We start from the raw sequence: 24,885 nt of genomic DNA on the forward strand, positions 1-24,885 counted from the left end.
AATTTGCATTGGCTACATGAAAGCCAATAGTGATAAGATATTCAGAAATCTTGTCAGACCATGCTCTTGGTGCTTGTTTTAAGCTATACAAGGCTTTCTTCAACCTGCAAACATGCTCGGGGTGACTCACATCCTCATAACTAGGTGACTGCAACATATACACCTCTTCTTGTAAATCCCCATGCAAGAATGCATTCTTTACATCCATCTGATGTAAAGACCATTGCTTTGACGTAGCTACTGCTATCACAACTCTCACTGTTGCCATCTTGGCAACTGGGCTGAAAGTTTCCTCATAATCAATGCCATATGTCTGTGCATATCCTTTGGCTACCAATCTAGCCTTGTACCTGCTTATGCTTCCATCACTGTTATGTTTTACTTTGTACACCCACTTGCATCCAATGGCTTTCTTGCCTTCAGGCAATTGCACTAAATCCCAAGTCTCATTTCCATATAGTGCATCCATCTTCTCATCCATAGCTTTCTCCCAACACACATTTCCAACAGCCTCATCAATGCATGTGGGCTCTGTTGAAATATACAAGTGAATAGGGTGTGTGCGGGAACAAGCTCTTAGTTAGAGGCTGTAAAAGAGAATCTATAAATGTGAGAGAACCTGTGAAAAGGTGAGAAGAATCTACTGGGAGAGAATAAAGGGTAGCATGAGAAGATTTAGGAAGTGTGGAGATATTCTGGGAGAGGTGGAGAGAATCAAGCAAAAGAGGTGGAGTGAATCAAGGAGAAATCAGTGGGATTAGATGCTTGGATGTAAACACTATAAATTGAGGCATTGGCCTAATGAGAATTTGCTAGTTTTTTATTATACATGCCTACATTAAGCTATTTGTTAATTACTCACTAATCACATCTTAATTATCATCTAATCACTTTATTAATTACTCACTAATCACATGCCTACATTAAGCTATTTGTTAATTACTCACTAATCACATCTTAATTATCATCTAATCACTTTGTTAATGATGTTGATTCTAGCATTTAATCCACCATAGCTCATCACATTACTGTAATTTCAACATGGTATCAGAGCCAAGCCTAGAATTCATCAAGTTTATGAGCCCATTATCTAGTTAATTAGGATTAGTAGATAAATAGAAAATAATCAAAATTTTTAGTTATTTTCAACTAACCTCTGTACCCCCAGCCAATGGAGGAGCTCCCTCTCCTTGCACACATCAAATTAGCCCAAACCCTTCTAGCCATAGATAGCCACTCATTTGTGTTCCAGCTAGTCGAATCAGAAGTGCAAACCGCTGATGGCACGGAAGCGGTAGAGCTGTCTACGCCCTTATAGCATGCCACACTTCCACACACGCATGCAAACACACCAGAACACCAGACTAGAGAGCATGAACAGACTTATATTTCAGAAAGGACCTTGACCTTTATAGAGGTGGATATCCCAAGATATCCCAGACACCAGCTTCATCAAGCACCGCTCGCAATCAGTCCTCTCCAGCTCCTGGTCGCTCCCAATCCGTTCCCTCCTCGCTTCTCTGCAGCAGCCCTTCTCGCTCTTTGCACTGCACCTCAGCTGAAGACCACTCTCTCCTACACCACAGCACACTGCCAGTTCCCCAAGCAAAAAACCAGTCACACCTCTTTGTCCTCACGCAAAGAACCAGTCACCCTTCTAACTTTGTCACAAACCGACAACCAGCCCAAGTCTCACAATATCAAGTGGCTCCCTCTTGACCTGTCTCTGTCAGCCCGACCTACTCGTCCTCGCCAACCTTGCTTCCTCTGTGCCCACCTTGCCTATAGGTGGCCTTTGCTCTCCACTATCACCAACCCGTCAGCCTGTCGGCCTTGTCCATCAGCAGCTACGCCAGCTTTCTTTTTGGTTCTCTCCTGCAGCTATCTCTTTGCTGAGCTACCATCACTCGGCTACCATCACACGGTGCCATCACACGGTGCCAGTCCCTCGCCGCCTCCTACACCATTTGCGCTCCAGCACTTCCAGTGGCTGCAGCACCCCACAAAAAAAACACACAAGGGCCCCCCCTCGTTCTTACTTACAGCTGCGCTCCTCAGCTTCTCCCTCCCTGTTGCGCCAGCAAGCCTACCCGCTACTGGACCCCCAGAGAGTCCCAGCCTTGCATCCAGCAGCCCGTCACCAAGGCGTCCACAACTGGCGCCTTCCACATTACCTCCCACAAGCTCCCACACGGCTCCTTCAGCTGACCTCACACAGTCGACCTCATCTTGCAGTATGTTGACAACCCTTCCCTCCAGCAATCACCTGGCGGCACATGCCCCAGAACTTCTTCTGCAGCACCTATGGGTGGCTGCAGCTCGCCTCACGACACACACAAGAGCCTTCTCTGTCCTGCGCTCCAACTCCCTACACACACCCGGGGGCCTCTCTTCCACACGGCGAACTCTCTTCGCCCACGCTGCACCCTTTGCTGCAGCCCACTTCGCTCTCAGGGGCCGCCTCTCACTCCACGGCGACTTCGCTTTTCTTCTGCAGACTCCGCCAGCTCGACACCACGATCCTCTGCAGCTTCTGGAATTGCACGTTGGCAGTCGTTCACGCCTCCATGTGGCTTTCACACTTATGGCCACGTTTTATCCCTTTTAATTTTTCTCCTAAGGCCACCCTTCCATACCATTTCACACCAGGTGCCCAAGGCTACATTGGCCCCATTACCTCTAAAGCTTTCCATACTCATTCCAAATGCAACCCACAATCCTTGTCACTTAACGCCAGCCCCAGCACTATCTGCTCTTCATACGAGAAGCACCCAGCTCCTCTGCAGCCCGTGTACCTTCGTTCCAGGCCACTGATCACCTTTGCAATCGCTACTTAGTCACCAAGGACCATCTTCTCTCACACATGCAGCAGCTGCGCATCACCTAGTCATTACAAACCTTCCATGGCGGCCCCTCTTTTTGGGTGTGGCTGCGCTTTCAAGCCAAGTCCCCAGCTAGCTCCCACATGCGGCCCACTGCACCTGGCTCCACGCCTCCAAACCAAAACCTTCACACACGTCTTGCACACGTATGTACACATTATCAGCCTCTATTTTTAGCCACACATATTTAGCAACCCCCTTTTTTCTGCTGAGACATTTATGTCCAGCAGCTGCACAATCAGAAACCACTTATCCCCCTGGATCAAATAAAAACCTCGGTGCATCTTCCTTCCAGTTCTTCAGGCATTCCCCTCCATCTGACAACCATTGACACACCCTGTCATCGCCTTCCATTTTCAGCAACCCCCTAGGCTCTTCACATATGGCCTCATCACCATCCACCACTGCACTTCCTCCTTCAGACCAGCTCACACAGTTTCGTGACGGGAACATCCATCCCTCACCTCTACTCCCCTCGGACACATCTGACTCCCACTCATAGTCATGTACCGAGATAACACTCATCTCATCATCAACCCCCATCTCATGGTCGCAATCCAACTTGCCACCCACATCACTGCCTTCCAACCCTTCCACTGGACTAACTGCCAGACAACCAAACCGCTCATCCATATGCTGAGCATCCACATGCGGTGTGTCCACCATACACTCACTTCCCTTCAGCCCATCAACATCACACACAGCAACTTTAGACTCATCATTGTCGCTTTCCTGCAGTTTCTCCAGCTTCAAGACCATTGGCGATCCTGCAAGATTCTCCACATCTTGCACAGGCATCTCTACCAAGTCCAAGCTCCCCAAACTCCCAGGCAAAGCATCCTGGTCCCCCTGACCAACAACAATAGCCTCACATGCATCCTCACCACTCACAACCACCAACTCATTCTCCTGGGCATGACAAGGAACACACACCTTTTGATCAGCAACCACACCTGCGAAGTCTATCGCACCATCAACCAAAGGAGCATCCAGCTCACCATCAGTCACACCGCCACTCTCTTCCTGCTGCACAACTGGCATGCAAGCACTCTTCTCCAAGGAAGCCAACTCCAACAGATCATCTAGTGCACTATCAAGTACACTGTCCAATTCACCATCCACACTCTCACAACAAGCTGCAATATCCAACTCATCACCTGGATCATCCACTTGGACTCCATCCACAGCACCATCATTAGTAACACCTTGATCATCACACTCCACCTTGACTGACTGAAGTACTGGCACCTGCAAGTCATTACTCTTCTCTGAATCAAAGAGATCATCCAAGCCATCTCCATCCTCAAACTCATCAGGCTCCTCAGCACTAGCATCACTCTCACAATCCACAGCACCATCAAGACTCCCATCCTTCTCCTCCTCACCCTGTGAAAGCTCTTCAGGGCTGATTCCAGAAACCTCACCCTTCTCCATTCCCAACAGGCTAACCTGTCCCATACCCTGCTCTGCAACTGTGACCTTATGGGCTTCACAAACACTGGACTGGATTGTATCCTTCACCTGCATATTAGGGCCACTCACCCTATCACTCATTCCCATAGGCAATTGATATATTCCACCATTAGCTTTGGCTGGTCTCTCACATTGCGGACTCATATGACCCCACTCACCACAATTCCGGCATTGCACATCACACAGATATCCTCTCCCTCTTCCAATATCTGCTGAATTTCTTTCAAAACCAGATGATGCATCAGTCTTCCTTCCCATGTCACCTATGCCTCTTCCTCTTCCTGCAGACTCTATCCAATTCACACTTAAAGACTTCATGAGCTCCACTGCATCATGAACCTCCCTCTTCAATGAGTCCTCCTGTCTAGGAACAACAGTAGTTTTCCTTCCAGGATGCATACTCTCGATCCCTGGCACCTTCACAAACCTCTTCGGCTCTTCCCGCATTCCCAACTGCCTCAAACGTTTCACCTTCCACTCCTTTTCACGAGCAACTCTGACAGCCTCCTCAAAGCTACCCAGGTTCTTCAGCTCCACCTTCAGTCGGATCGTTGGCTCCAGACCTGTCACAAATCGCTCCCTCTTTATCATCTGCGGGGGTACTTCAGGAATCAGAGCCTCACACCATAGACTCCACAGTCTACCAAACTCAAACAGATACTGATCCACATCCTGACCATCCTTCTGCTGAATGTTACACAACTCTTCACATGGACAAACTTTGCCAAAAATGCAGCTCTGACTACACGGTACTCAGGATCCTGTCGATGAACATTCTTGTGTGCAGTCACAAACATCTGTAGCCATACTTTTGCATCACCCTGCAAGCAATAAGCCAAAATCCGAGAAAGGATCTCCGGGGTTGCCCTGTCTTTCATCAAAGCTGTAAACTCCATCTTCTCCAGAAACCTGGTTGCATTCTCCTGTGGCAATCCCCAATACTCCGGAAAATCCTGAGCCATTTTCCAAATCTTTCTTCACACAGCCCTGTTCTCTTTCACAAACCAGAGGAAATCTGCTCCTCTGTGGAGGCACCAAAAAGTGATGGCACGGAAGCGGTAGAGCTGTCTACGCCCTTATAGCATGCCACACTTCCACACACGCATGCAAACACACCAGAACACCAGACTAGAGAGCATGAACAGACTTATATTTCAGAAAGGACCTTGACCTTTACAGAGGTGGATATCCCAAGATATCCCAGACACCAGCTTCATCAAGCACCGCTCGCAATCAGTCCTCTCCAGCTCCTGGTCGCTCCCAATCCGTTCCCTCCTCGCTTCTCTGCAGCAGCCCTTCTCGCTCTTTGCACTGCACCTCAGCTGAAGACCACTCTCTCCTACACCACAGCACACTGCCAGTTCCCCAAGCAAAAAACCAGTCACACCTCTTTGTCCTCACGCAAAGAACCAGTCACCCTTCTAACTTTGTCACAAACCGACAACCAGCCCAAGTCTCACAATATCAAGTGGCTCCCTCTTGACCTGTCTCTGTCAGCCCGACCTGCTCGTCCTCGCCAACCTTGCTTCCTCTGTGCCCACCTTGCCTATAGGTGGCCTTTGCTCTCCACTATCACCAACCCGTCAGCCTGTCGGCCTTGTCCATCAGCAGCTACGCCAGCTTTCTTTTTGGTTCTCTCCTGCAGCTATCTCTTTGCTGAGCTACCATCACTCGGCTACCATCACACGGTGCCATCACACGGTGCCAGTCCCTCGCCGCCTCCTACACCATTTGCGCTCCAGCACTTCCAGTGGCTGCAGCACCCCACAAAAAAAACACACAAGGGCCCCCCCTCGTTCTTACTTGCAGCTGCGCTCCTCAGCTTCTCCCTCCCTGTTGCGCCAGCAAGCCTACCCGCTACTGGACCCCCAGAGAGTCCCAGCCTTGCATCCAGCAGCCCGTCACCAAGGCGTCCACAACTGGCGCCTTCCACATTACCTCCCACAAGCTCCCACACGGCTCCTTCAGCTGACCTCACACAGTCGACCTCATCTTGCAGTATGTTGACAACCCTTCCCTCCAGCAATCACCTGGCGGCACATGCCCCAGAACTTCTTCTGCAGCACCTATGGGTGGCTGCAGCTCGCCTCACGACACACACAAGAGCCTTCTCTGTCCTGCGCTCCAACTCCCTACACACACCCGGGGGCCTCTCTTCCACACGGCGAACTCTCTTCGCCCACGCTGCACCCTTTGCTGCAGCCCACTTCGCTCTCAGGGGCCGCCTCTCACTCCACGGCGACTTCGCTTTTCTTCTGCAGACTCCGCCAGCTCGACACCACGATCCTCTGCAGCTTCTGGAATTGCACGTTGGCAGTCGTTCACGCCTCCATGTGGCTTTCACACTTATGGCCACGTTTTATCCCTTTTAATTTTTCTCCTAAGGCCACCCTTCCATACCATTTCACACCAGGTGCCCAAGGCTACATTGGCCCCATTACCTCTAAAGCTTTCCATACTCATTCCAAATGCAACCCACAATCCTTGTCACTTAACGCCAGCCCCAGCACTATCTGCTCTTCATACGAGAAGCACCCAGCTCCTCTGCAGCCCGTGTACCTTCGTTCCAGGCCACTGATCACCTTTGCAATCGCCACTTAGTCACCAAGGACCATCTTCTCTCACACATGCAGCAGCTGCGCATCACCTAGTCATTACAAACCTTCCATGGCGGCCCCTCTTTTTGGGTGTGGCTGCGCTTTCAAGCCAAGTCCCCAGCTAGCTCCCACATGCGGCCCACTGCACCTGGCTCCACGCCTCCAAACCAAAACCTTCACACACGTCTTGCACACGTATGTACACATTATCAGCCTCTATTTTTAGCCACACACCGCTGGGGCGGAAGCTCTCGATTTTCGCTGATTAGTGGGCACCGTTTTTCAGAAGGGAATTTGATATTTCTACTTTCACAAATCAAAGGGGTCTAATTCCTCTTAGCCCCAGGTGTTTTCAAGCATGCTCTACAAGCTGGTGAAGTCAGAAATTGATTTGATCAAGTCTACAGTGAGATCCAAGCTCTTCATCAAATCTGCAGGTGACTTTGGTAAAACAGAGATTAAGCATTCAATATTTGGTCAAATCTTGTGTTTCTTGGCTTAATCTACTAGACTAATTGCTATTGATGGCCTTGAAAGGATTTGAGCTCATTTGAACTCTAAGGCCTCAGATCTGGGCTCCCCGCATACTCTATTTTTTGCACACAAAATAGAGGATTAATTTACTAATCAGTGATTAATCAATGCTAATCACTGTATTTTGGTGCAATTGAGGGTTCAAATTAACCATTAGGTATTTGATACAGATCCCTATAACTTCAGATTACAATTCGGAGTTGGTTTGATACTCCAACCATTTCGTACAAATTGGTTACCCTTGATTTAATGTAATTTTTGGTAAAATTATGCTAATAAATTTGTGGTAATTATCAATTTACATTTAACCCTTGGTTAATGTCTGTAAATCACACTCAAATTCAAGATTATTCACAGCTAGAGTTGCATTTGGGAATGTGCATAAGAATGAATGCTATATGCATTATGTATTGGGCACATTACATCAGTGTAAAAATAGGACCAGACACTGCCCTTGTCCACCAGAATAAGGCAAGAGGTAAGACCTCCCGTATAGATTTGGGTTTGCATTGCATAATGGCATTGCCCTAATGAGAATTTGCTTGTTGGATGCACTATATGGAAATGAAACTTGGGATTTAGTGCAATTGCCTGAAGGCAAGAAAGCCATTGGATGCAAGTGGGTGTACAAAGTTAAACATAACAGTGATGGAAGCATAAATAGGTACAAGGCTAGATTGGTAGCGAAAGGATATGCGCAGACATATGGGATTGATTATGAGGAAACTTTCAGCCCAGTTGCCAAGATGGCAACGGTGAGAGTTGTGATAGCAATGGCTGCGTTAAAGCAATGGTCTTTACATCAGATGGATGTAAAGAATGCATTCTTGCATGGGGATTTGCAAGAAGAGGTGTATATGTTGCAGCCACCTGCTGGTTATGAGGATGTGGGTCACCCCGAGCATGTTTGCAGGTTGAAGAAAGCCTTATATGGCTTAAAGCAAGCACCAAGAGCATGGTCTGACAAGATTTCTGAATATCTTGTCACTATTGGCATGTAGCCAATGCAGATTTCTCGCTGTATGTGAGACATGGTGATAGAGGAGTTGTGCTTGTTGTCATCTATGTAGATGACTTGATCATTACGGGGGACCATGATGCAGAGATCTTTGATGTAAAGATCTTGCTTAGACAGAAGTTTGAGATGAAGGATCTGGGGGAGCTCAGATATTTCTTGGGCATTGAGGTGATTAGGTCACCACATGGTATTGGATTACTGCAGAGACAATATGGCTTGGACATGTTGTCCAAGTATGGTATGACAGGCTGTAAGCCTATTTCTGTGCCATTGGATCAGAATGGCAAGTTGAGTGCAGATTCAGGAGAGATCTTGGAGGATCCTACTATGTACAGGCGCATAGTAGGAAGTTTGATCTACATGACGATCACCAGACCAGATTTGAGCTATGCTGTTGGGTTGGTGAGTCAGTTTATGTAGGTTCCATGAAAATCGCATTTGGATGTAGTGAGACGCATACTGAGGTATGTGAAGTCTACTTTGCATTGTAGACTATTCTATGAGACTGGGACAGAGATATGTGTACATGGGTACACAGATGCTGATTAGGCTGGTAGTATCTCAGATAGAAGATCTACCAGTGGATTCATGTTTTCTTTGGGGAGGAGTGTTGCTGTGACTTGGAGCAACAAGAAGCAGCCTACGGTTGCTCTATCGAGTACAGAGGCCGAGTACAGAGGAGCTGCTATGGTGGCAGCATGTGAGGTAGCTTGGTTGAGAAAGCTACTTGCAGATTTGGGTCTATCAGTGGTGGATAGACAAGTTGTCATTTTTTGTGACAACATTAGCAGTATACAGTTGGCCAGGAACCCAGTATTTCATGCTCGTACGAAGCATATAGAGGTCCACTACCACTTTGTTAGAGAGAAGGTCTTGGCAGGAGACCTTGACCTTGTTTATGTCAGCACAGAGGATCAGGTAGCTGACATCTTCACCAAAGCATTGGGTACAGAGAAGCTCTGCAGATTCAGGGCTTCGCTTACATGAGATGGAGTTGAGCTCGAGGGGGTGGTTGGTCTAGTGAGGCGGTGGACACTGGGATGACCCACCTGGGGGATAGGCCCCACACTTACACCAAAGCATTGGGTACAGAGAAGCTCCGCAGATTCAGGGCTTCGCTTGGTGTACATGAGATGGAGTTGAGCTCGAGGGGGTGGTTGGTCTAGTGAGGCGGTGGACACTGATGACCCACCTGGGGGATAGACCCCACACTGATGACCCACCTGGGGGATAGGCCCCACACTTACACCATTGGCATGGTTGGTTGGTGAGATCTTGGGTGATATGCGGCCAGTGGGATGACAGGCTGTGTGACAGCCATTCTAGAGACTGGCATAGTTATAGCGGGTTCACACTATAGAGAACCCGTGTATGTATTTGGTTGAGTACCTTTCATATTGTGTGTACTCTTATTCTTGTATATGGTGTGTTGAGTGTTGAGTGAAGAAGAAGAAGATTTTCAGCCTCTCACCTTGTGTGTTCTCTATTAGGGTTTTGAGTGTGTGTGTGTGCTTGCAAGAGCTCAAGCTCTCTTCCCCCTGCATCTTTTCAAACTTGGCAAGCAGAATGTAGTGTGTGATGCTCTAAGTAGAAGATTAAGCGTATCTCTCAACGTAGAGCCATGAAGGATTCCTATGAGCAAGATCCAATTTTTTTTGGAGCCTTGGACCTTAATGAGAAATAACAATTAGATTCTTAATGGTGGTGAATAAAATAAAGGATCTCTTTTCTTCTAGAAAAGATTATGCATCACATGCCCATTCAGACATATTGTTTTGGAGGTAATACATCAACCTCCATATATTATCAGATGTAGCAAGGTAAATGCTTAAGATTAATGACCTAAAATAGCAAGAAAAGTAGCGATCCAAAGCACATGAAACACATACACTAAGGATATTTTGAGCTTCAACAAAACCATCCTATAGAAGATGCTCAGTGGATTCCTAATCGACATTTTTGCACTTGTCCATACCTCATCCACTCATATAAGCAAACATGCAATTGAGGAAAATTGATAACTCAAGAAAGAGGGAGGTTATCTAGATACTTTTATGATATATTGGGGATGCATGAAGAAACACCATTGTACCACATAAATAGTTGGGTGGTTCCATATTATTGATAACGGGCTAGTGCATCATGGGTGATTCCATATTAAATATTAATGGGCTATTGCATCATGGGTGATTCTATATTAAATACTAACAAGCTAGTGCATCATGGGTGATTCTATATTAAATACTAATGGGCTAGTGGATCATGGGTGATTCCATATAAAATATTAACCAGCTAGTGCATCATGATTCTTTATTAAATACTAACGAGCTAGTGTTATTGGTGGACATACAATAATGCTTTCCACATTATTGAAACCATTTTAGAGGACCAATTCCTTCACATCCTACTTATGAAGAGCCACCTCTAATTATTAATCAAGAGGAAATCATGACACAACAATTTATCATCAACACACTACCACATCCTACTTATGAAGAGCCATCTTTATCAAGAGGAAAGCATGACACAATCATTTACCTGAGCAATATTTTACACTTGTCCAAACCTCATATCTATTCATATAAGTAAACACACAATTTTACGATTGCTAACTCAAGCAAGAGGAATGTTAGGTAGATCCTTCTATGGTTGATTGGTAGATTAGGAGTGCTAGCAAAATCCTTAGGGACACCTAAAATAGAATTTCACCTACCATGCTGGTAGTTGGATGATGCCATATTAAATACAAACGGGCTATAGTGCACCATGGATGATTCCATATTAAACCACTAACAAGCTATAGTGCACCATGGATGATTCCATATTAAATACTATAACGAGCTAGTGGTATTGATAATTCCATATTAAATACTAACAGGCTAGTGTTATTGATGATGTATGCACATTAACGACCATGCTAGTGTTATTGGGATTATGGGTGATCCCATGTTACATATTGAGCTAGTGTTATTGGTGTTTATCTTTATGCCTATTTTATGTTATCATGTTGGGATTAATTGTAAGGAGTCCAATTAATTATATGTAACTAACATGATTGGCATTGTTGAGTAATAAGTGATAAGCACTATGACGAAGTAGACTACTAGGACATTGTATGGGTGCAAGCATATACTTAGAATGCATATTTATTATTTACAGTAGACTACTAGGACATTGTATGGGTGCAAGCATATACTTAGAATGCATATTTATTATTTACAGTATCATGCAAAGCTACTCCATTTATTTGGCCATGTGTCAACATTTTGTTATTATGTTCATCGCCACCCATTTTGTATAGCTCTAGTGTCTTACATTTTATGCACATGTGAGTGCAATTATTTGTAGTTGCAAACTTAGTTTATGTACACTAACAATGTTGAATGGTGCAGATTCTGTTGTGTTTGGCATCGTATTATATAAAGCCAAGTGTAGCTGATCTTCTGTACTGAATGGTTGGAGTATCAAACCATCTCCGAATTACAATCTGAAGTGATAGGGATCTCTATCAGATACCCAATGGTAAATTTAAACCCTCAATTGCACCAAAATACAGTGATTAATGCTGATTAATCACACTAATTTGTGAAATAATCCCCTGTTTTGTGTGTGCAAAAAATACACTGATTTGGAGGGATTAATCGAGGTAGTGATTGTGACGAAAAATCAAATTTGAACACATAGACACGTATAGCACCTTCCCAATGTTGGATTAGATCCACCAATGCCTAATTAACACCTTGATTAGGTGGATTAATTAAGCAATTTGCCAAGATATTCACTATTCATCTACAGAAGACTATCCCAATTTGGAGTCTTCAATTGATCCACTTGCACAAATCTATTGTCAAAATGCTTCAATAGAGTAGTAGATAAATGTATCTAGATATGTTTTGAGCCCACAAACATCAAGATTGAAGCTTTAAGGAAGAATTAATCAAGTGATTAGCAGAGGTACTTCCCTGACTATGCACAGTGCTAGATCTCACTGTAGACTTAATGAAATCAAAAATCACCTTCACCAGCTTGTAGAGCATGCTTGAAAACCCCCAGGCCTAGTTGAAATTAGGAAAATTCGAAGCGGATGCATTGCTTGAAGCTTTTTCCTCAAATTTTTTGGCGCCTGAAATTTACGCTGATGTTGCCGTTCTACACTGAAATAGCCTGATTCCTTTGAGCTGTGTGTAGGCCCTTGAGTCTAGTATGAGCCTCTAAAAGGGCTTGGGATATGGGTATGTGTGAAGGGAGAGAGAGCTCCTCCACCAGCTGGGGGTACAGTGGCTAGTTGAAAAAGAGCTAAAAATTGGATTATCTCATAATTATGATTAGTAGAATTATTAGCAGGGTAATTAGGCTTAGAAACCAGATGAATCCTAAGCTTGGCTCTAATACCAAGTTAAATTTGTAGCAAAGTGATGAGATATGGTGGATCAAATGCAAGAATCAACATCATTAGTGAGTGATTAAATGATGATTAGGATAAGATTAGTGACTGATAGCTTAATGTAGGCATGGATACTCAAAAACTAGTAAATACTCATTAGGCCAATGCCTCAATTTATAGTGTTTACATCCATGATCTACTCCTTGATTTGTTCCTTGATTTGTGCCACCGATACCTCATCCTTGATTCACTCCACCTCTTTTGCCTGATTCACTCCACCTCTTTTGCCTGATTCTCTCCACCTCTTCACTTTTCCTAGAATATCTCCACACATCCTAGATCCTCTCATGCTACCCCTTATTCTCTCCCAGTAGATTCCACTCATCTTTTCACTGCTACCCACTCATTTACAAACTCTCTTTTACATCCTCTTGTTGCTAAGGGCTTGTTCCCGCACACACACACCCATTCACTTGTATATTTCAACATGAAGGTCAATGGAGAGTAATCTTACTGATGGAATACAAGATTTTTCCACCAAGGGTCATATAACAATCTAGATGATAGAGGCTTGGGAGTTAATATCATCACATAGGATTTATACCATAGGTGGGGCTGACCACCATTAGAAAAGTTGGAATTCGCCATTAAACTAGCCAATCATTATGGAGGATTTGTACCATAGGTGGGGCTGACCACCATTAGAAAAGTTGGAATTCGCCATTAAACTAGCCAATCATTATGGAGGATTTGTACCATAGGTGGGGCTGACCATCATCATAGAGAATTTGTACCATTGGTGGGCCTGATCACCATTAGAAAAGATGGATTTTGTCATTAAACTAGCTAAACAAGAAAGGGTAAAATGACATGAGATGTGGTGATTTGGATTCCAAGACTAAGGTACATAGTTCTATTGGTAGTTTTGCTAAAGACACCGATTCTCTCAATGCAATAATAGGAAGTCCATTAATTAGGATGATAATGGTGATCCATGACTGAGGAAATAACCAACTGCAAAAGCAAAACACAGAAAGGGCAATAAAGGTTGATCCACACACATGGGTGTCAAAGCTAGTGGCAAACCTAGAGATTTTGATGATGAGTTAGACACCACCATGTGAAATCTTGTAATTACACTTTCTATGAAATATTAATGAAAGTTCAAGTTTGAAATCTATCACCTAGAGGTATCTCAAATCCATGCGTGACTTTCTAACTAAAGGGTCCCATATGCTAGAAGCCTGAAAGAGAAGGGAGCTCATTAGCCAAGAGGCTTACAAGAACAAGATCAAAAGAGGAAAGAATGGCTAGTCTAGGAGGTCAAAGCTTACCCCTACACATGCAGATGTCTCATTTAGACCTTGAAGCCAGCATTAGGCAACCATTGAGACTTGTGCCACATATTGAGGTCTCACACTCCTCACGGACTTCATATCCGCATTGGATCAACACTCTATACACATGTGAGTGCTCCACTGGGTTTCACCAAATATAGTAACCCCAATTTTACCAACCCCAAGTCCCTTGCATAACACTGATTCCAACCCAATCACTTCTCAATCCCCTTTATCATTTAGTGAACAAACTCTTTCCATACTGAACAATTTAGGAAGGGGGGTCGCACATGGGTTGAAAAATCTCCTAAGCCAAGAAGGATCTGCACATAGCTCAAGGGATTTCCTTAAACATGTTGCCTAGTAAATATCCAAATATATGAATAAGTTTGATGGTTCACAGACCCATATGAGTTCATCCAAGTGTTTGAACAACTTTGTGATGCTTTTGGAGCTGGTGACTACCTATTTAAAGTTCATTATGCTTAATGGGCAAAGCCACTCCTCACAATAGTTTACCACAATTTGGATTGAAATCAAAAAGTGAATTTCAAAACTTTGAAGGTAGCTTTTGTTTACGAATTCTTGAGGCAAGGTCATTGGTGGTGTGCAACATGTGAACTTTACTCAATTGAGTAGAAAAACCATACGAGATTTAATCCTCGAGATAAAAACTATAGATTCACAATGTGAACCATGATAAAAATTGAATGATGTTCAATTGAATAATGTTTTATGATGGGGCTATAGAAAAATGGCTTGCATAATTTGATCCTTGTAACAAATCTTGAGACCTTTGACCAATGTTATAAAGAGGCTATCTGATTGGATGACAACATGTTGGATGATAACCTAGAAGTGGAGAATCCCTCAAACAAACAAGGGGTTGTAAACAAATTGAAAGAGGCTATCTAATTGGATGACAACATGTTGGATGATGACCTAGGAGTGGAGAATCCCTCAACCAAGCAAGGGGTTGTAAATAAATTGATTTCGGAGCTCACTGTCTTGATCTTTGCATCTTGTATGATGACCTAGAGACCTATGTGGTCATGTCATGGATGCCCCCACATATACAGGGTGGCCATCCCCTTCTCCACATAGTTCACATCAGTCCCACGTATACAGGGTGGCCAAATATACATTGTGTATAGTGGCACCGACTACGATCGCAGACCAATGTGGTCATGTCATGGATGCCCCCACGTATACAGGGTGGCCATCCCCTTCTCCACATAGTTCACATCAGTAAGCCAACCCCTTCACGACATAGTTCATCAACCATTAATGTGAGTTTACTCCTTAGCTTTTACTCTAGCATACAACCTTCGTCTTAGCAAAGCTCCCTTCACAAACAGCACATAGGTGTGGGGAATTGCCTTCTATTGTATCACTTCAATAATACAATATTCTTCTCTATCTCTGTTATTGTGAAATTTGAGTCATATATTTTTGTGCAATTTGAGTTATAAAGCTCTATGCTATTGTGAAAGATCCTACTTCTTATGTGAGAGTTATCTTATATACACCATATGCATGTTATGTCCTCTTACATAAGGTTCTTTCACAATGACCCCAAATGTATGTCATTCTTCGAATTCAAAACACATTGATGTTTCAATTCAATAGCTACAAGAGAGCTGATAAAACTTCTAACCTTTAGTACAAGGCAAGGAATAAAGAAGGAGAAGATTCTTTCATTATTTTTTAATTTTTATAATTGGCCCTTTTGATTGAGCTTAAGAAATTAGTATTCTATATCATTTCTCTTCTTTTTTTTTAATCTTTATAATTTTTATAATTGGTTCCTGTGATTATTAGGTCCTTGGTCTTTGAGATGTGTGAAATGTTTTGGTATAAATTTCATTTATACGCTAAGATTTTTAAATTTTACTCTAAAATTATTGTATCCAAAATTTATGCTTAAGATTATGTGTTTTTGCTTGTATATTGGACATAAATTGGATTCATGGTACCTATTTTAAGTACCACTTTGTATCTTTTACATAATTATTTGTTGCTATAAATTATGTAGTCAATTTATACTTTAGGCTTTGCTAGCTTCACCACATCATATCATGTGCTTATGTGTTTGTGTCTAGGCAAAGAATGAATATAAGGCATTTTAGGTGTCTATTTTCATCTTTCACATTTAAAACATTGACTTAGTTTTTTAATTTATTTATGTAACTGCATGTTAATATTTATATATTTCATGTTATATTTTTGACATATAGTACTTATGGGTTTGTTTCTAGAGAATACATGTTATTCTATCTAGATATCAAGTTTACCGTTCACATATTTATTTCTATTGTCCTTATGTACTCAAAATGTCTTGCTAGATGTATCAAAAATGTGATTGAGCATCATTGATACAACATTCGTTTCACAACTTTTGTGTCTACTTACTAACGTACAAGTCATGTAAGATTATGTTCATTGAACGACTTCTCCATATGCATCTATTTTTTCTATCTAATTTACTTTAAAATAGATGCTAGGTATCCAATTTGCATCTAGATTAACATACAATCAATTTATTGTATGTTATAGTCTTATTTCAATGTGCTATGATAATGTGAAGTATCCCAACCTTTACTTGGTATCTCATTTTTCTTATATAAAACATTCTTAATTTTTAGTTAGATGCATTAAAAGGTGCATGGTAACCTTAAGACACACTTTGAACTGATTTCCCTAAGTCAACATTCATAAAGATGTAACAAGATATGATCACAAAATTGAATCATCTATTGAATTGGCAAGAAGTGAGTGAACATTACCCAATGTCAAGCTTCCATTAAGTATTATCAAAAGTTCTTTTTAGCCAATTAATATTAATGAGTTTGTAAGTACTTCCATGTGTTATACTTGTTTACGTTTCTATTTACATTGATATTTTAAATCTATTTGTATTGATTTCACATCTTATTATTCTCCTTGATATTTCAAGTTTATTCATTTTGATTTTGCATCTTATTACTCTTATTGTAAAAGAGTGAAAATAAAAAATACCCACTTGAGTAAATTTAAATCACACAAAGATAGGGAAAAACTTGTTTTTTGCGACAAAATCCACAAGCTAACCAAAAATCAATTGGGGACCTTTGTCCATGAAATCAATTGGGGACCATTGTGCCACTGCAATATTTTCATTTTCATGAAGGTGTGACTCTTGGTTGGAGAAGGCCTTGGTCTCTTCTCCATAAGCCAAATTGCCAACATTAAGGCGAGATCACATTGGTCTAGTCCCCCTTAGCCCACTGGAAGGGTGGGTTTCCTCTTTGCTGAAAGTATTGTTGATGTTATTGTGATTAAAAGCTCTCAATGGGGCATGAATGAAACATCAACGAATGGAAGTGGTTCGTAGTAATATAAATTCCAATTTATATCTCTAGGACCGTGTGGATTCGTAAGAATAGTTGTTTGGGAAAGTGAAGAACTAAGTTGTATGTGCTATTTAAAAGTCATGTTTTGTGTTTGTATTTTTTATTTACCCACTGCTTCTATTCACATGAACATGCTTGAAGTTGCACTAAAGAAGGATTATACGTTTGCCTTTCAAGATATTTCTAATGGCTTCAAAATGAGTAGATCAATCCCTCAATGATGATAATCCTTACCATTATATTCTAAGGTCACACAAATGATTCTATTACTTCAAGAAATTAATAACCACTCCAATGTGGATATATTTGATTTGCAAGAGCATAAAACAAGGTGCATGTGTGGTTGGAATGTTTAATATGCAAGCTCATGGCTATGAATCATTGATTTGGAAAGACATGATAACAGTTTCTATTTTAAAGATAATTTTGATGATACTTTAGGATTTTGTTGGTAGAAAACTAATATAGACCATGTACTTGGTAACAGATTCAAAAATAATTTTTGAATAATATGGACTACTTTGATTAATTGGAGCATAAGATAGCTAGTGTGTTGCCCATGTCAATGGGGAAGTTATCTCTAGTGTTTTTAACTTCTTGATAGTTACCAATAAATATTTATTTATAGATGCCTCTAAAGCTCTTCTAGACCCCAAAAGATTAGTGTGAATACTATGTTCAACTTTTTTTCCATTGAAGAGAATTACTATTTGAATTTATTCTCTTGTTCTCTTGTTCTAATGCCTGTGGCTTAAAGAAAGGTTGTCATTGTATTGTTGTTGAGTTATTTTTTTACAATGTGCTTTTATAGTTCCACGAATTAATACTGTAATGAATCTACATAATGAAGACTAAGAGGTGGGTGCCAAAAAGGTGGAGGACTTAGGATGACTTTAATTTGCATCTTTGGAGCCCTTACCTCCCACCACAAATACCAAACTAAGTTAGCAATCTTATTGGAAGATGAGGATGAAATTTTATCCATTTTAGGGACCATAAAGAGGGAAGCGATGAATTCATCATGACAACAAAGGCTAAAAAGTTTCTCAAGTAGCTAATGGACATACATTTTAGACTATTAGGCTTTGGACGTTTACTTGGATTATGCTTATTAGAAAAGTTTTAGGATCTTTTAATGCACACTTATCTCAAAGAGTGTTTATTTTGATTGCAATGTAAATGCAATCAAAATTTATCTCAAAGAGTGTTTATTTTTATTGCAATGTAAATGCATTGTATTGTTCATTTCTTAAAGAGTGTTTATTTTTATTGCAATGTAAATGTATTGTATTGTTCATTTCTTAAAGAGTGTTTATTTTAATTGCAATGTAAACATGTAATGTTCTTCATTTCTTCTATTAGATTTATTTAGACCTTTGTAATGTAATAATTATAATACAATGTATGAAAAATTGAAGTAAGTAACTTTTTTATTTAATGTAATTATTATAATACAGTATATGCAAGGATGAAATAGATAACTTTTTGACATGAAATGGTTATATGAGTGACCTATCATGAGTGTTATGCATTCAACAACTTTTTTTTTGGTATTACTTTAATTTTTTTTAAAACACACAAAATTCAAGTACAATATGGCATGCTACAACTATAAAGCTCCTTGAAAATGTAAAAGGCACAAAATTTAAGTAAAACATAGTATGCCAAAGCAGTGAAATTCTTTGAAAATTGTAATACAGTGAAATTGTAATAAGGCACAAATAAGGTAATAGTTATCATGCCAAAACTATGACGTTCTTTAAGAAAGTCACTAAAATTTTTAAACTATGAATCTCTATAATTAGCTCACCTCTCAAATGACCCAACACATCTACAACAATGTTTTATGCTTGGACCTAATAATGTTATTGTAGTGCCTTTTATAGTCCTTTTAACTTTTTGTATGTTTCCAAAATGCACTCTAAGTCATCATGCATCAAGATTGTGAGAATTGTCCAACTTATGTATCTTACTTTGAACGTCAAAAGTAGACCCATGGGAAAACCTATAAAAAGGCATTCTTTGTTTTAAGTAACACGCGCTCGTAATTTTGGGGTCTTTACATCACATCACAAACATCTCCTAATCTTACCCTTTCAATGGAGCAAAGCATATTGTTAGTTTTTCTTTCTTCACCTAATATTTTATAGGGTGATCCGATCCTAATGAAAATTTTCCTCCTAGTAGCACAACAAATAATGGTTTAACTTCTAGTATTATCCTTAATTTATGCACTAAACAAATACTTACTAGTAAGGCTCATGTGCAAAGCTGGTAAATACAAATCGAATTCTTTTTCAACCTATGTGGTAGTAAGGTTGGATTGCTTACGCATCACAAGTAGCTATTGGATATTTCTTTTTTCTTTAAACGCGTGCATAGAAGTAAAGTTGGATTGCTTTCAAAAGAAGGCCTAATTCTCTTTAATTTATTTGTATCTACACTTGAATGTGCGCAAGCCACCTCACACTGCTAAAGATCTTTTTTTAAGAGAGACTTAGTTTTATGAAAACAATCTATTTTCTACATTCAATATAAAAAGGCCACGTTCATGCTTTATCATGACCCCTCTCTTCTCTTATGTGACCATTTCTTTCTTTGCATCTCCACGTGTTGCACACATAAAATACCTCTTTATTATAAGGATAGAGACCTTGCAAAATCTAAACTTGATGTTTTCACTACTTAGGATTTACAAAACATGTTAAGTAATGATCTATATCATGTCTCTAAGAAACATACATGTGAAGCTATAAATAATTCTTGTACAACACCAACATCTACATCCATATATTAAGTATACTTATAATTGAGGTAACAGTCCAACTAATTTAAGAATAATAAGTTTTTATGTCATACATGAAAATCGTTGAAGTAAAAGAGGATGCGGTGCGAAGGTGATCACTAATCGCCAAATGGTTAACCAAGGTGCTAAGGAGCCTGAAACTACCTTGGTTTCTTTGAATCTATGTGAGATACTAAGAAATGCTACACATGCATTGTAAAATAGAAAAAATCGTAGGACCAAAATGAAGACCACCCGTGAGAATATCTATTTCCTTTCTACTCACATCGGCCATGTGAACGATTGCAAAGACAATCGGCTCCTAGGAATGCATGCACTTCTATGTACACATGATGAAGAAAAGTTTACATAGATCAATCATCAAATCCATATTGTTGTGGTAAGAATGCTTCAATTGAGGATACCAAAGACAAGAGTTTGTGCCGTTATACATGGGCAAAATGTCATGAAAACTAGTTGGGGGGTTAGCTCTTGTTAGGTGAGCAAATTCCTCTTTGATCTCTCTTTCTCTCTCTCTCTCACACACACACACACACACACACACTCTCTCTCTCTCTCTCTCTCTCACACACACACACACACACACACACACACACTCTCTCTCTCTCTCTCAGAGGAAAATGGGCTAACCTTTCTATCACCCAAGTGTGGTAGATTGGTTAGCTCATTTCCCTCTTGAATCAAAGGTCTTGAGTTCAAATCTTGTCGGATAGATCAATTTGGTCTCTTGGGATAGTTTCCTACGACGTTAAAAAGTTCTCTTCTCTCTCCACATATACACACATATTTTGTAATTTTGTGTGTTTTTTAATATATTTATTTTTTAATTGCCATGATTATATTCAAATTCCACCCTTTGTTGGAGTGGAGGGGAGGGGAGAGGAGAGTCGAGATTTTAACTCGTGTCCCATGGACAACAGCGTAGAACTCTAGGTGGGGGCTATTGTCCCACCCTTTTGTGTGTGTGTGTGTGTGTGTGTGTGTGTGTGTGTGTGTGTGTGTGTGTGTTTGTTGGGCTAGGTGGGTTTGCACTAGCTTATGTGATGGAAGTCAATGCTAAAAACTAAGAAAAGAAAAAGTATCAGAACAGTTCTCAAAAGTAAAAAGAGAGAAACTTCTAACAAGGTAACCTCAATACAAGGATGTGTAGTTGAACTCTTTGAAATGTATTGTTAGCATATTATGCACATGTGCTGTGGTCTGCTTGGTTTGACAGTACTGCAATCAATCTCCAATCACTTCAAACACTCATTAGCCCAGCCCTTCCTCTCCATGTTGGCTGAGAAAACCCTGCTTTACAACAGGTTTTTTTCTGCTTTCCTTTCCTGTTTTGTGTTCTTCTTACAGGCTCTCTGCTGCTGTAGGTGCCCATTTACAATTCAATTTCTCATTTCCCCACAACTTCTCTTTAGCTAACTTGCCAATTGCATCGAAATCTTTATAATCGTCACCCCCCACTTGCTTAATTGCATCCCCCACTTGCTTAATTGCGTAGTTTTAGGTGATAATTGCAACAAAGCTCACAAACCCCATGCTTTTGATTCAGAAAAAACCCCTTAATTGCCTCAAATCGCAGGTGCCCAATTGCAGCAAAACCCTTTTTATGCACTTAAATACGTATCCACGTAATAATCTGCTTAATTAGTTCAATCACAGGTGCTGCAACATCTTGATTATACACCTAATTCCAACTACTTAATTTCTCCAAGCAAGGTGCTTAATGACCACATAATCCACAGGATAACCTGTCGGTGCCCTTTTTGCAGAGAAACGAACCCATAGACCTATTTTTCTTGATTTCTTAAGTAGATGGGTGCCAAAGTGTACCCACATAGCCCACACCATTTGTCTGGTTAAACTGCAAAAATTCACATCATTATGCCACTGAAAGCGATAAGATTGCTCAATTAGCAGAGTCAATGACACTCTCTTACATGAGGGTTTAAAGTTTTACCACACAGAATGGGTACTTTTTCTTTTTTGTAGAAACCAAAATGAAGAAGCACTTGGTACCAGCAGGAGAAAGCAGTGGTCGCACCTTCGACCTCAACGCCATCGCCTCTGGATCAAATGGAGCTTTTGTATGTAAAAGATATGCAGAAGCTCAAAGTTAGGCTAATCTTATGTGTAATCTTACTTGATTACATTCTGGTTATAGTTATGTGTTATCTTCTAACTAGGGTAATCAGACCTCCATTTTCAGCAGATTTCACCCGCTGCTCAAAAGGATCGAGCTGAGATCTTTTTGTTTGTTTGCTTTTGATTAATTACACAATGATTTTCTCAACAATACTGCTTTCGGATTATTTTCTTTTGGGCTGTTTTTTTGGAGTTTTTCTCACCAACAATGATCTGTAATTATTTTGTATTTATGATTACAATAATTTCAGCTGATTTTCAGTTTTATATGAATTATATTAGAGCTACAGTAATTTAAGCAGATTTTGCCTGCAGCTTTTTTTTTGGGCATTTATTGATTTTCAAGTAAAATTTTTGCATATTTTAGTAAAGTACATTATTTATATTTTATTTTAGGAAGTAAGGGGTTAAAAAAAAAATATAGATTTGACAATTTTTATTAATTTCAAAGATTATGTTAGATTTGTACTTTATTAGATCAAAATTTCGCATTTTGTGCTTGCAGGTTACAAACACAGACAGGGCATGCCGTCTCACACTGACCATCAATGCTGTCAGAAATCTCAAGAGAAGGAAGTTTGGTCCAAAGTTGACTGACCCAGTTTTCAAAGTCACAGTGGAGGGACAGTCTAGGAAAACCTCAGAGGTTATAACTTAACCTTTAATCTCATGTTATAAACAGTGTTGTTTTGTGCAAAATCCTTCCATATACCTAATCTTAATCCCAATCCCAATCTTAATCTTTGATGCTTAAGCGGTCCAAAAGAGTGATGCACTTTATTAATCATCCGATCTTGTGCCCGGATGGGCCATACTGGGGATCAAGAGACTGATGAAATCTCTCAATACCTGGCTTATGGTTTTTTGCAAAATCGACCACTAAATAAAGATAAGATGCGGCAGCTTATCAAGCTAGCGGCACCATATCAAATGATAGCGAGACAACTGTACAAGCTGCGTAAGGATGATGTGTTATGGAGATGTGTGTGAAAAGATGAATTTGTGCAAGTATTGGAGGAAGCACACTCCGGAATTGCTGGAGGACACTTCATTGGGGAAGTGATAGCACGGAAGGTTCTCCAAACAGGATCATGGTGGCCAACATTATCCGGTGATGCGGCTGAAATTGTCAAAGGTTGCGATGAGTGTCAATGATTTGCTGTACCACAGCAGAGGGACAAGGTGCCCCTCATCCCATTAATAGTCCATCAACCCTTTGAAAAATGAGGAATTGATTTTGTAGGACTTATTAGTCTTGACACATAGAGAATCCAAGCCATCCCACTACATCGTAGTAGCCACATATTACTTCACAAAGTGGGCAGAAGCTAGGGCTACTAGGAAGGCCGATGCTCTTCCCACTGCTAAATTTTTAACGAGCAGGTCATTTCTAGTTGTTGAGATCCGTATAGTAACATATATGATTGTATACAGCTACAGAAGATGGAAGAGGGAGAATCCCATCGAATCATGAGGCAGGTATTCCAAGATAGAGACGGATGAAGCAAAGCCTGGAATTGAAGACTTCGAAATACAACCAGAATGGCGGAAGGAGTTCCTAATCATTCTAGAATATGGCAGTATATACATGTAATCGATACTGACATGGTCCTCTGTGTGCACCCTTCACCCATCTCCCTTTTCTTCTCCGCCCTCCCATTTCGCCCTCCCTCCTGCCCTCGTGTTGCACCATGTGAGCCCCCCTCCCCCCCCAGCCGCCCCTTTGTTGTGTCCTTCCACCTTTGCCGAGCTATCTACTCCCCTTCTCATTCCGTTGCATTCCAGCTCCACCCTTGCTCCTTCGCCTGCCTTTCTCTCTCCCGCCTAACTTGGTGCCCTGTTTAGCTGCCTGGCCTCCTCTGCTACCACCCGTCCTCTTCGCTGCCCTCTCCTCCCCTTCTTGCTTTCACGGTTCAAGTCGGCCTCTCTTTTTTTTTTTTTTTTTCGGGGAAAAAGATCCTTCTATTAGTTAATGAAAAAAAACAGCCACAAAGGGCTAGATACAACCACGAAGGGCTAAATACAAACTCGCCTCATTTAAGGGTGGGAATCAAATGATCATAAGGGGAAGACACACTTCTCCTCCGGCTGGCCCCTCTGTGAGGAGAAGGCTATCTCATATAGGGGGAGGGGGAGGGAACAACCACACAGGTGGTCTGTAATGCCAAGTGGGGTCACCACCTCTATCTGTGAGAAATGGGCCAGGCCTCCAAAGCCTCAAGAAAGCTTCCCGCTGTTTTCGCATGTGGTCTGAACCTCCCTGTAACTTCCCCTACTGACTGTTGAGGGTGTGAATGATATTGAGCCATATGCTCCCGATGGA

At 41.2% G+C, this 24,885-nt stretch overlaps 1 protein-coding gene across 5 annotated transcripts in view; it reads left to right on the top strand.

The window, feature by feature from the left end:
- The first annotated feature begins 21,526 nt into the window (after positions 1–21,526).
- LOC147629987 (uncharacterized) overlaps positions 21,527–24,885 on the top strand; it is a 47,423-nt gene continuing 44,064 nt past the window's right edge. The window contains exons 1-4 of one of the 5 annotated variants that reach the window (XM_086811541.1): positions 21,530–21,548; positions 21,640–21,727; positions 22,410–22,504; positions 23,068–23,208. In XM_086811541.1, coding sequence (XP_086667667.1) covers positions 22,418–22,504; positions 23,068–23,208 — 228 coding nt within the window. In that variant the 5' untranslated portion in view covers positions 21,530–21,548; positions 21,640–21,727; positions 22,410–22,417. The other 4 variants (XM_086811543.1, XM_086811540.1, XM_086811542.1 and 1 more) reach the window with 4 other exon arrangements.

The sequence above is a fragment of the Cibotium barometz genome, chromosome 17 (assembly GCF_041138505.1).
Source record: "Cibotium barometz isolate CiBa-2024 chromosome 17, ASM4113850v1, whole genome shotgun sequence".
NCBI classification, from domain to species: domain Eukaryota; kingdom Viridiplantae; phylum Streptophyta; class Polypodiopsida; order Cyatheales; family Cibotiaceae; genus Cibotium; species Cibotium barometz.